This window comes from Bos indicus, chromosome 14, assembly GCF_029378745.1.
Source record: "Bos indicus isolate NIAB-ARS_2022 breed Sahiwal x Tharparkar chromosome 14, NIAB-ARS_B.indTharparkar_mat_pri_1.0, whole genome shotgun sequence".
NCBI classification, from domain to species: Eukaryota; Metazoa; Chordata; class Mammalia; order Artiodactyla; family Bovidae; genus Bos; species Bos indicus.
The window spans coordinates 75,073,140-75,090,384 of record NC_091773.1 but is presented as its reverse complement, the minus strand read 5'-3'; the positions used below and the strand labels follow the sequence as shown (position 1 = coordinate 75,090,384).

Genomic DNA, 17,245 nt, shown 5'->3' with positions numbered 1-17,245 from the left:
GAATTTCTCTAGATAGAAAACATAAGAGAAAGAAAGGCCTACAAAAACAAACCCAAAACAGTAAAGTAAATGGCAATAGGGTCATGCTGCTGCTGCTAAGTCGCTTCAGTCATGTCTGACTCTGTGTGACCCCATAGACGGCAGCCCACCAGGCTCTGCCATCCCTGGGATTCTCCAGGCAATAACACTGGAGTGGGTTGCCATTTCCTTCTCCAATGCATGAAAGTGAAAGTGAAGTCGCTTAGTCACTTCCGACTCTTCATGACCCCATGGACTGCAACCTACCAGGCTCCTCTGTCCATGGGATTTTCCAGGCAAGAGTGCTGGAGTCATAGATATCGATAATTATATTAAATGTAAATGGATTAAATGCTCCAACCTAAAGACACAGATTAGCTGAATGTTTACCAAAACAAGACCCCTATATATGCTGTCTACAAGAGACACGATTCAGACCTAGGGACACAAACAGACCAAAAGTAATGGACTGGAAAAAGATATTCCATGCAAATAGAAATTTTAAAAAAAGTGGGAGTAACAATACTCATATCAAATAAAATAGACTGTAAAATAAAGATCGTTGCAAGAGACAAGGAAGGGCATAATGATCAAAGGATCAATACAAGAAGATATAACAATTATAAATATATATGAACCCAGCATAGGAGCACCTCAATACATGGGGCAAATGCTAATAACTATTAAAGAGGAAATTTACAAGAACACAATAAGAGTGCAGTACTTTAATACCCCACTCACACCAATGGACAAACCATCCAGACAGAAAAGTACATAAACATATATTCACAGTTTTTTACATTATTTGCTGTATATGCATATACCAAATGTATCCACTTGCTAGAGCCATCCATTCTCTTTCAGTTTGGATCTGCTCCTCTCTAGACCTGTTTATCCTAGGATTCAGGATATAGAACACTGGCAATCCTCTACTCAGAGACCATTTTTATCCCCCCCACAGAATAAACCTTGAGTTTGGGGCTGGAGAGAGAAAGCAGGAGGCCTGCCCAGGATTTAGAGCATTTAACTGTTTCTTATGAATGATTTTCAATCCTTCTTAATTTAGTCAATCCCATTCACCCTATTTCCAGGTGCCTGTTGCTTTCACTCCCTTAGATTTCACCATCCTACTGATACATTGGAGAAGGCAATGGCACCCCACTCCAGTACTCTTGCCTGGAGAATCCCATGGATGGAGGAGCCTGGTAGGCTGCAGTACATGGGGTCGCTAAGAGTCGGACACGACTGAGCAACTTCACTTTCACTTTTCACTTTCATGCATTGGAGAAGGAAATGGCAACCCACTCCAGTGTTCTTGCCTGGAGGATCCCAGGGATGGGGGAGCCTGGTGGGTTGCCGTCTACGGGGTTGCACAGAGTCGGACACAACTGACGTGACTTAGCAGCAGCAGCAGCAGTGATACATTGGGCTGGTTCTCTGTTCCTGACAGTTTATAATTTGATTTCCTTGGGTCTGTCAGGTAAGTTACCAGATAACCACCTGCTTCCAGGTTCCCAAATATTGCTATTGTTTTCTCTCTTATCCTCCCTTTTCCTAAGTCTTAGAAAAGAATAATTGTTTTCTACAGTTTTAGTAGGGCCTTGGAGGGAGTGCAATTATATGCCATTATTTGACCTGAAAGTGCCAATAGCTTTCAGACACACATCACAAGCCAGGTAAAACCTTTAGAATTCTAAAGTGGAAGTTAGATAGACATGAAGGTCCACTGACATTGTTCTAAGCAAAAAAATAATTAAAAAAAAAAAAAAAACAAACCTGTGTCTTGAGCAATTCATCTGTGTCTCTTCCATCCTTGACTGGGCTCACTCCCTTTTGGATCTGTCACCAGTCTCCTGGTTACCTCCCAGATCTATCATTATGTTGACATCCTGTCCTAGTGACCCAGTACTAGACTCCAATACTAGCAGCTATTTGGATTGCACTTCCCTCTGAATAGGCAAAATGACTGTAGTTTGAAAATTATATCATAATTTCTCATTTGTAAGATGATCTTCCCTACCAACTCAAGGTAAAAAAGCAAATATGTCTTTAGTGCCTGTGCACACATTTGAGAAAGTATATATTTTGAATATTTTAAAATCAGATAACTGCTATATGCTGCTAGTGACTCCAAAACACAGGTCTTCCCACTTCACTCAGCTACTGTCACTAAAGGATTCTCTGGTCCAAGAGTGATTCTCAGAAGTAAAAGATGAATATCTTTTAAAAAATTATCCTACCCTTGAGGTTTTCTTTATTATTTTGATGAGAAACATTTAAAGAGCTTTGAGGGCTTCCCTGGTGGCTCAGTGATAAAAGGATCGGTCTGTCAATACAGAGGACATGGGTTCCATCCCTGATCCTGGAAGAACCCACATGCTGAGGCAGCTAAGCCATGTGCCACCACTGAGCCTGTTCTCAAGGGCATGGGAGCCACAACTACAGAGCCCGTTGCCGCAACTGCTACAGCCTGTGCGTCTAGAGCCGGCGCCCCACAACAAGAGAGCCGACACAATGAGAAGCCCGCACACGGCGACAGAGCAGCCTCCACTCCCTGCGACTAGAAAAGCCTGAGCAGCAATGAAGACCCGCCGCAGTCAAGAATAAACAAATACGATTATAAAAAGAAATAATAATAGCAAGCTTTGAAAAAAGAAAGATTTGGAACAAATCAAGGTCAACCGCTTAAAATACTGTATTTTGTAAGCAAATGCTTTTACTCAATGTTTTTCTTCCTAAGACTCTTAGAAAGCCGGTTCGCAGAATGCGTAACGATAATACTGTAGAAATAGGACTCAGAGACTTGGCAAATATCTCATGGGGGCACATGAAGAAAGGAAGTAGAAGGCCAAAAATGCGTGGTGTTTTCTTGGATAGATAATCAAAAAAATTTCATGCTGTTATAATTCAAGGTGAAGTATGTTTACTTTGATGGGAGACAAAGGATGGTGAGGGGTTTTATATTCAGTGGTTTGCATCTGAGAAACTAAAGAAAAATCCGGGTTAATTTGTCCAGCAAGTGGGTGGAAATGGTGAATCTGTGTTTCATGAGATAGCCCATGCACAAAGCTGAAGCCATGCTTGTGAATAAGGGTCCATGAGACAGTGTAGAAGAAAAGAGGTTAAGAACATATAGGGACTGAATCCAGCGTTCCTTTCTCAGTCCTCTTTTTTTTTCTCTCTTCTGGACCCATCAGCAACTATTAGCATAATTACTTCAATTTAGGGGCTTTGTTTTTATTCTTTAATAGCATTATTTTCCTTGAGATAAAATGTACATAGAGTAAAATGCATACTTCTTATGTGTGCAGATCAATAATTTTTCCATATGTCTATACCCATCTAGTCATCACCCACATTATGAATGAGAATCTTTCTAACAGGACAGAAAGGTGTCCAGAGTGGGATCTTATTCCTCCCAGACCAGTTCTGTTTGCAAGAAATAGCAGCTCCATTCTTCCTGGCTCTTTCTCTCTGTCTCTCTCAGTTCTCAGCTTTTCCACCAGCCTGCTGGCTGCACCTGCAGAGTCCATCCATAAGGCATCCACTTTTGCCATCATGCTGGCTCCCAACCTGGCCCACGTTACCATCTTCTTTGCCTACTGTTGACTTCAGCAGCTCCCTTCCTAATCAGTCTCCCTGCTTCCCTGCTCCCCTTGCCGCATTACACTCCTTTGCTTACAACCCTCCCCTGCCTTCCCATCCCATCGTAAACCATTCCTTTCAGGGCTTGTAAGGCTGCACAAGGCACCGTCCGACTTCTGCCTCCATGAGCACGGCGCCACGGTCCCCTTGCTCTCCTCACTGTCTCCACGAAGGCCTCCTTTCCGTGCTTTGCAACATATTGAGGGCCTTGGCGCTGGCTCTTCCTTCAGATATGCGCCTGGATCACTCCCTCAATTTTTTCTTTCCTCCACTCAGATGGCACATGATTATTGTTCCAAATATCCCCCCCATCCCTTTATTTCCTTCATCAAACCTGTAATGACATACTATTTGTTTCTAACTGTCTTAAATGTCTAACTGTCTAATGTCTTAAATGACTCTTTAGTTACTGATTCACCCTGAAACCTACAATGCCTGGGATGTAGTTGGATCTCAATATTGTTGAATCAGCAAATAAGTGGATGGCGGATGCATATATAGATAAATGAAGAATATTTCTAGCTTTCTGCCCACTTTATGGTGACTGTGTCAGTTCCATTAGGTGTTACATTGCACACAAAAAAGAGCACATGGGGACATATGTAAACTCATAAGAACTAGTTGAAAAAGCTATATATGCGGAGGGAAAAAAAATCTCTCTAAGCCAATGTCCAGAAGCCAACAATTTATAGAGGGCTGGCCATGAACTTGGTACTGTATCAGACTCTGGGCAATGAAAAATGTCCAGCCCTCAAGGAGATTTCCAGAAAAAGTATGAATAACGTACTTTTGCTCGGAGTAATTATCAGTATTAAGTACTGCTAAGAAGCCAAGTAAGAGAAAAGTAGAAAGAGTAGATAGACTTGGAGAAGGTAATGGCACCCCACTCCAGTACTCTTGCCTGGAAAATCCCATGGGTGGAGGAGCCTGGTAGGCTGCAGTCCATGGGGTCGCTAAGAGTTGGACACAACTGAGCGACTTCCCTTTCACTTTTCACTTTCAAGCATTGAAGAAGGAAATGGCAACCCACTCCAGAGTTCTTGCCTGGAGAATCCCAGGGATGGGGGAGCCTGGTGGGCTGCCATCTATGAGGTCACACAGAGTCAGACACGACTGAAGCGACTTAGCAGCAAGTAATAAATACATGATTTAAATGGAAGTAATTTTACATAGAGTGGTGAGAAGTGCAAATTATAAGAAGTAAAAACACATTAGGAAGATGTGAAGGAGTGAAAGAAATTGTCCTTTCAAGGAATAGAGAAATTAAGGGACAGAGAGTGAGGAAGTAGAAGGTATGGGGAGGAGAAGAGGAAATGGGGGCGGAGGAGGGGGAACGGGGAGCTGGTGCTGCATCCAGGAGATAACTGAATTGAAGATGGTGCATCAGACTGGGTTGAAGCTATGCCCATTTGATGCTTTTTATAAAAAATATAAAATATGCAAACATCACTCACTGCAATATATTTACATTTCTATAGTGTGCTAGGTGGGTTAGGGTTCTCAAACCCTTATTTTGATTTTGATTTTTCTCCAAAATATAGTATTCTAATCTGGTCTTTGATTGTAAGATAAGTGATATCATGAAGTGCTTTAATATTATATAAATTAATGATTCAGATATTTTAACAAATCTACTAGGTAAGATTTGTAACTTTTTCTCTCTCTTTGATAGCAAAAGCAAGGGAGATTCATTCTTGTATTTACCTTGATATTTATGGTTATATATCCTTAATGGCCTTGTAAAAATAAAGGTAATCTTTTATTTGAAAGCCTTCTACAAATAAAAATAAACTATATTGTTGGCTGACTAAATCTTGTAGGTTTTGATATGCTGACATGTTCCAAAAGCACAACCCTTATTTGCAAGTATTTCTTTAAACTCTTTGAGAAAGATCTCCAAAATTCCAGAGATTCATCCTAGATGAAGATTTCAAAGACAACGCAAATAGTTCTCTGTCTTTCTAGTCTGTTTCTTATTTCAGATAATTATACTCCTGGGATTACCTTACCACACTGCTTCAGAGCTCCTCTTTTCTGTATGTATTAAAGTTTACAGCAGTAACTTATTGGTGCACAGACGCACCTTGGTTTTTGTGTGACAGAGCACATTTTCCTTTATTCCCAATATGCTTTCTTAATTCTTCTTAAAATTCAGATGACTTTTTAGAACTAATGATACATGTCAGATTTGCTTCTTAGGAAACACTTGCTTAGACATTTGGTTACATATACTTACTGGGTATTCTAAGAAAAGCAATTTATTAAAATATTAAATATGAAAATGTTTAACTTTACTCTTGCTTTGTCTCTGTGAGTCTATTCATGGTCACTATTTTGTTTGTTGTTTAGTTACTAGGTCATGTTGGAATCTTTTGCAACCCCCTGGACTCTTTACTGCAGCCCTATCATTTAAAGAAAAAAGAAGAATAAAAAAATCATTAAATGGGATTTGGCCAAAGGCTTTTGATATAAATATTAACTCGTTTGATTACATTACCTATACAGTCATGATGTATGACTTTAATCAATAAATTATGCTCACTTATCCAAAATGTAATTTTTATTTTTGTCAAGTGGTAGTGAAATCCTGGCCTAGTCTATGTACATGGCTACTTGCCTGAAATACATTTGATGTAGTAAGACTTCCTGCTTTGTTCTTGGTCACAGCCATAGGCATATAGTTAGTGTTTAAACAACGCTCTACTTGACGTGGTCAGTTTAATATACTTACTATTTCAAGCAAACACACAGGAGATTTTGGCCTAAATTTCTTTAGAGTTCTTACTTTATGTTTTATATCAACTAGGAAGACATAGATAGCCAAGGCTACTGCTATATATCACCATAAGCGTATGTAAATCACTCATTGAGTAAAACCACAGTGTCTGTGAACCATTTTCTGTTCTCTTATTTATTGACAGTTTTGTTTTAAATTACAACACAATGAATTGATGGCAAACACAGAAGAGGCAATAGTATAAAAAGCCATTTAACCCTTCCCTAGGTTAAGACACGTACAGCAGACAAAAACTGCCCCACCCAAAACCCCCTTCTTGAATGGAAACAAAATAAATATAAATTAATAAATACAAAACACATCACTGCACAGCCCTTAACTCTTTGATTGCCATGGCAAGAACCATGCTGATGATCCCAGCTTGTGACATTTACAGGGTTAAAGGTTGCCGCAGCAGTCAAAGGGTTATAGCATTGTAAACATAAGTATTTTGTGGAAAAGTTCAGTCATGTTAATGGTCTACAGCAATGAGATTAATATTATGATCCCTTGACCTTTAATGATGCAACATTATTAAGGAGTTAAAGAGATAGTAGCTTGGTGAGCTGTTACATAGACTAGTCAACCATTTTATTTAACAATGTGCTATGAGGCCTGATTTACCAGTAAAAGACAACTTGTGAATAATAAACACTGTTCAATGCATTGATCAATAAATCAATGAAAAAATTAATTTAAGCACCACAAAAGTTTGCCTGATTATATCTGACAGTCATAATACACTTTAGCACCATTTATTTAGCCTTATATTTGCACACAAACAAGCTTTGTGTTTGTCAGTAGAAGCTATCTGAAATATATATATATATGTGTATGTGTATATATATACATATATATATATGTATATATATATGCCAGATATAAGATGGTATAAATGTATAGAATCCTGTGTGGGCAAAAAAATCACTAACAACTTGCAAACCTTATAACATTCAGCAAATAAATGTGTTATTTATTTCTTTCCTTGCACACAGAACACTACATACTATCAAAAACTTAATGAAATAGTGTTGAGAGTAATGTGAACAATCCAGACAAAGTTAGATTTCAATGCTCTCTCCAAAACTGAGACTATCATAGGGACTGAAAATAAAGGTAAAGTATTGTCAGAAACCAAGACAAAATGACCTAAATATTTCCTTTCGTAGTGTTTCTCTCTGCTTCACAGTTTAATTCTATTTAAATAAAATCTGCAATAATTTTATGTGTTAAATCCTTTTAATTTCCCATCACCACAATATAGAAATAAATGATTTTTACAAGCTATAAAGTGTGTATTGTTTACCCAAGAGACAAGTTTTCTTTGCAATTGCTTGCATATAATTTTGACTCTGAAAGATAAATGTCTGTGTAATTTTTTAAAATATATATGTATTTACTTGACAAACTAAATTTATGGGCATTTACCCTCCATAATCTACCTAGTAAATATATATATATATATAAATATACATATATGTTTACTTATTATGCCATATAGTTCCAAATATTTATTACCAGATAGCTCATATGGATGGCAAAAATTGCATTCATTATCACACTGATCCACTGTTAGAATCAAATAATGTTAATATAGATTACAAGTTTTAAAATATCTTGAAGATAGGTTACTACACTGACAAAGCAGGCAATCTTCTCTATGACAATAATTGATTCTTTTAAAAAACCATCAGTAGACTATGGACTAGTTAGATTTTATGTTTTACTAAAAAATTAAGTTCATTAAAAGCTATATCAGCACAAAATTGAAATAGCTAGTTTCATTTATTTATTTCCCTCCTATAATATAAAACAAGATAATTGTTTTAAAATTCTATATCTAAAAAAAATATCTCAGTTGTGTCCAACTCTTTGCAATGCACTGGACTATAGCCCACCAGGCTCCTCTGTCCATGGAAATTCTCCAGGCAAGAATACTGGAGTGGGTTGCCATTTCCTTCTCCAGGGGATCTTCCCAACCTAGGGATCGAACCCAGGTCTCTCGCATTGCAGGCAGATTCTTTACCATCTGAGTCAGCAGGGAAGCCCCAAGACTTTCATACCTGAAGCAACATTTTATGGGTGAGTCTCTAAAACTCTTGCAAACGGAGGCCCACAATAGAAATGCTGATGAGTCAAAACCAAGGCAGCAAAAGCTGCCACTATAACACTTCTTGATATCTTATTTTCTCTCTTTTTAATATATATGTCACTTATACATAAAGGGATATAGACCAAAGAACTGAAGTTTTAGGTATTCATGTACTCATTATGTACCTTAAAAGGAACACTGTATTATGGTATTTATTTCCTACATATTTAAGATACAGTCACCAGAAGCAAACTTTCTTAGCTGGCTTATCCACAGACAACAGCCTTCATACTCAGCATTTCACTTTTCTCAGGGGAATAACTCTAGAAAATTTAGAATCCAATAAGAATCCAATGCAAGAGATTTGGAGATGTGTGAAGTTTACTGGGACTAAGTTTTCACATGAAACTTGTGAGGGACAAACATACTTTCAGGGCACCACATATGATGTACCATTCTGTTCATTTCTGGTTTTCACAAAGGGAAGGGAAAATCAAAAGGGGGTGGGCAAGGTAGAAATAGAAAGGAATGCAAATATAGGCACAGACTGTACAGAACAGCATAAAATAATATATCCCTCCCAACCATCTGTATTTTGGGGTGTCAAGCAAAGCAAACAAACACTTCAAAATTGAAGGAAGAGAAAAATCAGGCACACATACTTGTTTGGAAATCATGTTCTTGTTTTTTTCTTTTTTTTTGAATTAAAAAAGTAACTGAATTTTCAAATTTTGTATTCAGGAATATATAAAGGAATGATCAGATACAAAAGAAGTGACAAAAATAATTAAAAACCTACTTATACCCAAGCAATATTATATACTGAAGAGCTGTGAGAAGATAGTAAAAAATGTGGCCTCCGTGATATTTCAGTGGTAGCAAAATGATGACATTGATTTAAGGGTTGAATGATTCATTCAAGAAAAGTATGTTTTCACAACTGGGTTGTCAGTATATAGAGTGGGAACAAGATCAAATTGACAGTACATAGGAGCAAATGAAACATACATTCTAGTGACTTGTCAAATTAACAGCTCACACCAGGCTTTATTCATCTATATCTTGGCAAGACAGGCCAATGTAGAAACATACATTCAAATGAAGGTGGCAAGTTCAAGCAGCACATCCTAGCCTATCATAGCCTATCCTAGGAAAAAGCGTCCTGCCGTGCAGTCATATCTCCCTGCATCTCATCATACGTGAGGCATGTGTAAAAAGGCCTGTGTCCAGAAGTATTTTTCCCGGGATCCAATCTAACTACAGATCAAGTGCTACAGAAACGTCTGTGTTGTGAATGAATATTTGTTCATGGGTAAGACAAGTGGATAGGATACTCAAGAAACATCTTGGTAAGTCTAAAAGTGGATTATTTCATTCATGTTCACCATTCTCTCCTTCCAGTTTTTCTATACGAAATAAGAGTTAATAACATCTCTGAAGCTACATGTTCTAACATAATACAGTTATCATATTTTCTTATTTCTATTTAACTGCTTTTCTTCTCCCTTCTTAAGGGCACATAGATCCAGTTCTATAGCAGAGGACATGGCAAAGTTACGTGCATCCGCAAAACATTCTAGTTTATGACGTGTTTGTCCTGCACTGTCCAGTGTGATCTTGAATGTAAAGGACTCGCTGGGTGCAGACTTGAACATTATTCCCAGTTCAAAGCTAGTAAGACACATTTTAAGACCTGCTGCTCTTTAAAATGAAAAAGCATAGAGTCTTCATAAATCTTCAGAATTATCTTCATAAAACTTCAGAATATGTACCTTTTAATACTTATGCACTAAACATGGATTACTGGGTACGCCTTCATTTTCTTTAAAGAGCTTTAGTTACAGGTGCCTGAGGTACGGCACTACAGCACTCATGATCCTATACCCTTACTTAATGCAAAGAATTAGCTTTGTTCTAAATCTTTAATACATGTCACATCCAGTTATAAGCTCACAACTGTGTTTAGAAATTGAAGGCTGATACTTCAGTATTATACCAGAAAATTGACAGAAATTTTGCAACATCACATCTGTTTTATACTCCATTTCTCTGAATTTGTCAAATCAATGTTCATTCTTAGGCTTTATATACTATTGGTTTAAATTTCAAAGTAGATATATGTATAAAACGTTGGAAGAGATATTTGCAACTGGGTGTTATTAATTTGACCTGAAATATATCAGAATCATTTCAAAATTACACCAAAAGAAACAAATGAAAAATGATTTGAGTAGAACATGAAAGACAAAGCTTACAATTGGATGAGACTAGAACACTTCGGCAACTTCTTTGCTACTGTGCCAAGTGTTTTGTGTTATATGGTTATTGAGGTAAATTTCTATCCTAGGGACATGGCTTTTCTTAGGAAATTCTAATATTATATAGATCTTTCCAATTGAGTTTACTGAATATCTAACGTTGACATTTTTAGCCTAGAAGGCAATGCATGAGTACCAGATGTGTTTATGCAGGGTAACAGCTAATAACCAATGTCTAATTATATACATTGATATATCACATGCTCATCACTTCTGCGAAGAGCTTGAAGTTGCATGGTTCTACTATTTTTACACTGGCTAAAGTAAAATTTCCAGTTGTATTAAAGAATGCAATAGGATGTTTTGTATATTTTACAAAAACTCATTTTCCCTCTTCTTTCACTTCTATATTAATAAATTTAACATTTAGCATTCAAATTTATAGTGCGGTGCAATGCCTGGTTGCTGCATTCTTTATTATGAAGTTTTTCTTCTCTTAGGAAGCTCTAACTTTTAAATTATAACTTCTTTGATGAAGCTATGGTTCTCTACTAGGCAACATAGACTCCGTAACATAGATACATATGCTCTGGCAGTTATAAACTGTGATCATAAGTCACATCATAAATAAATCAATCATGAAGGTGTGTGAGATGCAATGTAGTGGTTAGAGTCTACTGACATGAAATCTTTTGTGATATCATAAGACTGGACTCACAGCTATTTGTAATGGCTCATCTGAATTCAACATTTTTGGTTTAGATAGTATGTTCTGGTTTAACGTCTGATATTTTGGAATGTGTTCTTGAGAGAATCAAAAGTTAAATGAATTCTCTAATATGTTTGCTGAAAAAGATTTCACCAGCAGCTACTAGGTTTTCTCAGTATATGTTACAGTCTCACAGATTCAATACTATCATAAATCACTGCTTTATTCATTTCTGGAAATAATTCCAAAACTTTAAAAAAAAGATTATTTTCATGACTTTTGTGTTAAAAGATTATTTTCAGTCTATTTGATTATAATATCCATTTCTTTTCGGTAGCACATTGAGTTTAGTCAATATGAACACACTGCATATTCTACTATAAGATCCACAAAGCATGGATGTGTATTTGTAGCATACTAGAGATACCAGCCTATATGTAGAAATGGAAAGTATTATACTACTATCCCTAGGATCCAGTATATACACATCACCAGGTATTGGAATTGTCAGTGAAGTTGGGCAATGTTCTCATCACCACACTGTGTTTTTTAAATCATCCATAGAAAGTGAATAAAAACAAGTATATCGTATGTGACAAATTATATGCCAATAGAAAAAGATTAAAAGCAATTTGAATATTAGAAGTAAAACTCTCTTGTTTCAGTAAATCAGTCTCTATCCTTTATTACTTAGTAATTATTTTGTAAAGTATTACTTAGTAATTTATTACAATCTGACTCAGAAAAGCCTTGCCCTCTGATTTATAACAGAATTTGTCTTTTCTAGTATCATATGATGGTCTCTAACTTATCCATATTATCTTTGTGATTGTAAAGAGCATCTGTGATCACCTGTTCTGGTGCCATGTCAAAGACAACATTGTTCTAAAACAGGTCAACAGTTAAATTCACAGCCTCCTCCACATGTCTGATGTGGATTTACTGCTTTACAGAGAATACAGACTGATTGGCTATTTTAATATTTCATTCAGTCCAGGTAATAATATATAGAAAAATAATATTTGGCTAAAATTGTAAACTCTATAGTTAATTTATGTAAAAACATTACTTTGTTTACATTTGTATTTATATTAAAGTAATGAAAAATAATGAAACAGAAGGAGAATTATTTTTTGTGATTGTGAATGTGTTTTAATTTCGACTTAGGAAACCCTAGGTCTGAAACTTCCATATTATCAGTGATAGAATGTTGGAAAATATTTGCTGGGTGTATACCTCTATTGATACTAAACTGTTCTTATTATTCACATTGGTTTTGAATCAGTGTGCTAGACCAATTACTCACTCTCCCTTCCGCTGTTCCATTAGGATTGACATTTTCCCCAAACCCCAAGTGAAAGAGGAGTTAGCAACCATACAAAGTGCCTGCTGTACAATAAGCAAATAGAATCCCGATGTTTGTGATTATGTCATACTTAATGTTTTCTTATCTCTTGTAATCTCACAACCTGAAAATTCAAAGTTCTAATAAAGAGATTAGCTATATATGCCTTATCACATAAATCTCATTTCATATTAAAAAAAATATGACCCAACACTTTTCCATGATGTTTCCAGAATGCAAGCATAATGACAGAACCTTTCTCTTCTTAATGCTATGGTTATTTTCTAGCCCTTATATATTTATAGTCTTACGATGAATCAGGATATTGTGACAACTGAGTAAAGAGACCAAAGAGTGCTTCTTTAGTTTCTTCCTCATTTTGGAGGAAAAAAAATAAATCAATTTTCAATGCAGGTTGATGGAATTCCTCAATGATTTACATATGTCCTCAAATGACATAGTTCCTCATTTCAGTCTTTAGCAAAATACAATTTCCAGTTATTTTTTTTTCTTGGCATCAAGGTCTGAAAAATATTAAACCCTCCCACAAGCAAATATCATATAAATGAGCTTATGTATATGGTCCTTCCTCCAAGCTCAGGACAGTGACTGACTCTACGCCACCAGCACCCTCTGGAATGGAAGCACTGAAGTAAAGCTACGGGGCTCGTGCTGGGTCTCTCCCCTGCGTCCTTGTCCCTCACATACATAATCTCCATTAGAATCTTGTCAAAAGACAGTCTGCTGTTGCATCATGTTTTGCCGTAAAGCCATCAGCAATTCTTCTTTCTTTATTCTTTTTTTCATAGTCTCATTTTACGTATAGGTTGTAAGAAATAACAGTCTGCAAGGCTTTGCAACATGCCATCCATGATTACAAAACATTTTCCCCAACCGAATTATAAACATGTAGTTTAACTGAAAGGCATTCTAATTGTCATGCTATGTTGAGTATAAATACAAATTCAAGGCAGCCAAACTATCCATTTCCAAATAAGAATATATACCTACACTCATTAAAATCATCTGGAAATGTGTATCATTAGTAAATGAGTAAGAAATTTTCACTAGTATAAAATTCCTGCTTTATATAAAAGCCACACTGGCCATTCAAGTAGTTTGAGGTGTTTTTTTTTTTTTAACCCCATAGTTTTATATTTATACTAAAATGATGAATTTAGACTTGAAATTATGTTAAAGGAAAATTAAAAGTCACTTCTACCTTTAGGGCATTTTTAAAGTGTGCATGTAAAGAGCAAAGTGTCCATCTGTGGATCCACCATCAACGGGCCTTTTCTCTCTAAGGAAACAGCTCATGCTTATTAGGCTTTTAGAGGTCAATTAACACTCCAATGGAGAAGCAACACCAGATTTCCCTCAGTTTGTGCCAGTGTGCAAGTTAAAGGTCAAAGGGCAAAGACATAGAACAGGACTCTTCAAGGAAAATTTTCACAGAAGATAATGTTTAAGTTGTTGTTATTGACAGTCAACAGATCAGTAATCAAGTTCAAGGCAAGCTGTTCATTGTTTCAAAAGCTAATCCCCTCAAAAGCTGGCTTTCACACAAAGCCAATGTCTGACTCATGGGGTGCATTCCTTCTGACCATCTCTAATAAGTTCACAGCCCAGTGGCTGTAAAGCCTTTCACTGCAAGAAGCAGCTCCTAAAAAAATCAATTAAGAGGTCTGTCAGTTGCTGACTTTTCTCTAGGAAAAAAATATTGATACAAACCTGCTCTGCAGGTCACATGGAAATGACAATCCTGCTGTTATAGGACAAATTACACTCAACAGTGAGATGCTTTGGTGGTCTCTTGGCTCTGTCAGCGATCAAATGGATGGCTAAATGCCAGAAGCCACACTAACCCTTTGAGAACTATGGTTGACATGCAATAGCTAATACACTGGAGTATATTCATGCAATCTCAGAGTCATCATTTTAATTCATTCGTAAGATGGCAATGCTAATGGCATGTTCCATGGCAAAGCTGATTTTTCATGCAATGGATTTTAAAACAGAAATTCAGTGTGTCTAACGACAACGACAATGACAACAAAAAAGACAGGCTGTTATAATCAGTTGTTCAAATAAAATTTCACTCTTACAAGATATTTAATAAAATACCTTTTTATTTGCCAGAAAATGTTTGGCAAGTAACATCATTTCTGTTTGTTATAAATGCATTTATGTAGTACTGTAAATCACTTAAAATTACATGGGGCTATAGGATATCTGTTTTAAAAACCTGAACTCCTTGAACCTATGCCTGTTTTTACCATTGCCCACTTCTATAATTTACCAGGTCCTAAGACTCTGAAAGCTGCTTTGATAGTTCTCAAAGGGTTACACCACTATATTACTGGAGTCACATACCCTTAGAAAATGACTGGCATTTTAAACCACTTTAAAGACATACTGCTTCTTGCTCCCCTTATAATGAATATTCCTGACAGACCCATGGAAGGCCTGGGGCAATGGCCTAGTACGACTTGGGGAGATTATCACAATGGTGTCGGGGTGAGGTGGCAGGAAGGGGCTTGGAAACACTTCAAAACAACCAAAAGGTCCCATCTGAATGTAGCTGTGAATATAAATGTGATGAAACATTGAAGACATAGCTGAGAACAGCTGTATAAAATGAAAAATGGATGTAGTATTAAGGCTGTTACTATATTGCAGATATTTTGGCCCCTTGTTTGTTGGAAAATGGCTGTCCCAACAGTCTAGAGTCCTGCATGTGTGTTCCAGGTCTCCCACCTGACAAAAATGAAGCACGGGAGACTATCCATAGCAGTCAGAGAGCTATCTTCTTTGGAGACGAAGCTGTTTTGGGTCTTCACACTTTCCTGAAAGTTCAATGGTGGGTTTTTTGTTTAGCCTTTTCTTTTTCCTTGCTATGAAGCAAAAATTCGTGGGTTTTCCATTTTGCTTTTCTCCCCCCAGAAATGGGCTCAGACGTCAGAAAACAAAACAAAACATAATATTAGAAACCTCTAAGAATAATCTTTTCTTCTTTTTCCTCTTTAGGTAATCCTGAAAATTAACTGGGCATTGAGCGTGCAGAGGAAAGGCCTAGAACTGAATGACAAAGAAAGACAGAGGACTGAAGAACAGCAGATACTGTGCATCATGGAAGCTTCCCCATGAGTGCATTTCCACTCATGTGCAGGGCCAACAACCCTCTGGGTTTGAAAGGTCAGCCCGAATCAGGCTGCCACAAGCCTGCTCCTAGCTAGGAAACCGCATAACAGCTCTTGTCTTGAATCTCAAGTTACCACAAACTCCTAGAAAAGAAAGAAAGGAAGAAACCCTCCATCACACCCACTCTTGCATAGAGCGTTTACAGTACAGTATGTGGCGGGGTGTTCCTTTCCTCTTGAACTGGAACACAGTGTAAACCAGGACAAGTAGGCATAAGGCCAAGATGCAGGGAATGACAATAGCTATGGCTTTCACAGTGCTGGCTGTGTTGTCCAGTTTGATGACAATGTCTACGTCATCTGGTGGGCTGTGTCCTTCTTTCTCTCTGTCTGTTGGTCCATCACAGCCCATAAAATCCTTGAGGATGGATCTGGGATATCCAGGTTCTACCTTGAGTATCTGGTTGTTGAATTTCCAGTACTCCTTTCCTTTGTAGAAATATGTAAAGCCTGGTTGGGGGGAAACACACACACAGGAATCACTTATTTGTAAAAGAGTAGATGTATAGAAATTTAATTAAATAGGCTACTTAAAAGATGTATGTTAAGGCCACTCAATTTTTCTAGGAAGAAAACCCTTTTCCCAGCTCAGCTGTCTGTTGACATGGATCTGGCTGTTGTGGTCCAGAAACTGGGCCCTCAAATGCCTACTGATGGCTCAACAGAGAGGAAGAAATACTATTTACACAGAGTCTTAAAAGCCCATGCTATACGCATCTACTCTGCTGCTAGCTTATAGAACTGCTGGTGCAGAATTACACATTAGTGTGAGCATACCAACCTGTATTAAAAGATACTGAAACAGCCTTATAAACAGAAGCTCTGTTAGCCCTAATGCAGCTATTGAGGACATTGCATAATACATTAAAAGGAGGCTTCTCTGCAAACTAGTTCAAGGGAAATTTCTAATCATTTTAAGACTGGGAATAGTTGTACTCCTCTTAAGAAACAACTTTGTTTTGTCATTTGGAAAAGAAGTCATAAGAAATCATAAATCATGAAACTGGAGATGATATCCTTGGTCTGCTAGGAATTTTAATAATTAAATAGATATTTATTGTATTTTGTGCAGTAATCTCATTTTCAGCTCTAGATCATGCCCATTTTGTCTCTCCTTTTGTCCTTGTTATTTAACTTTATTATAGACTAGGTGAAATTTTTATTATCTGGCTATACTTTACAGAACTTCAAAAGCCATTATC

General features: G+C 37.0%; 1 protein-coding gene across 1 annotated transcript in view; it reads right to left on the bottom strand.

The window, feature by feature from the left end:
- Positions 1–6,547: 6,547 nt before the first annotated feature.
- The window catches only part of MMP16 (matrix metallopeptidase 16), a 407,510-nt gene continuing 396,812 nt past the window's right edge, over positions 6,548–17,245 (bottom strand). The window contains exon 10 of the mRNA XM_019973934.2: positions 6,548–16,493. Within this exon, the coding sequence (XP_019829493.1) occupies positions 16,159–16,493 (335 nt within the window). The 3' untranslated portion in view covers positions 6,548–16,158. The remainder of the gene's footprint in view (positions 16,494–17,245) is intronic.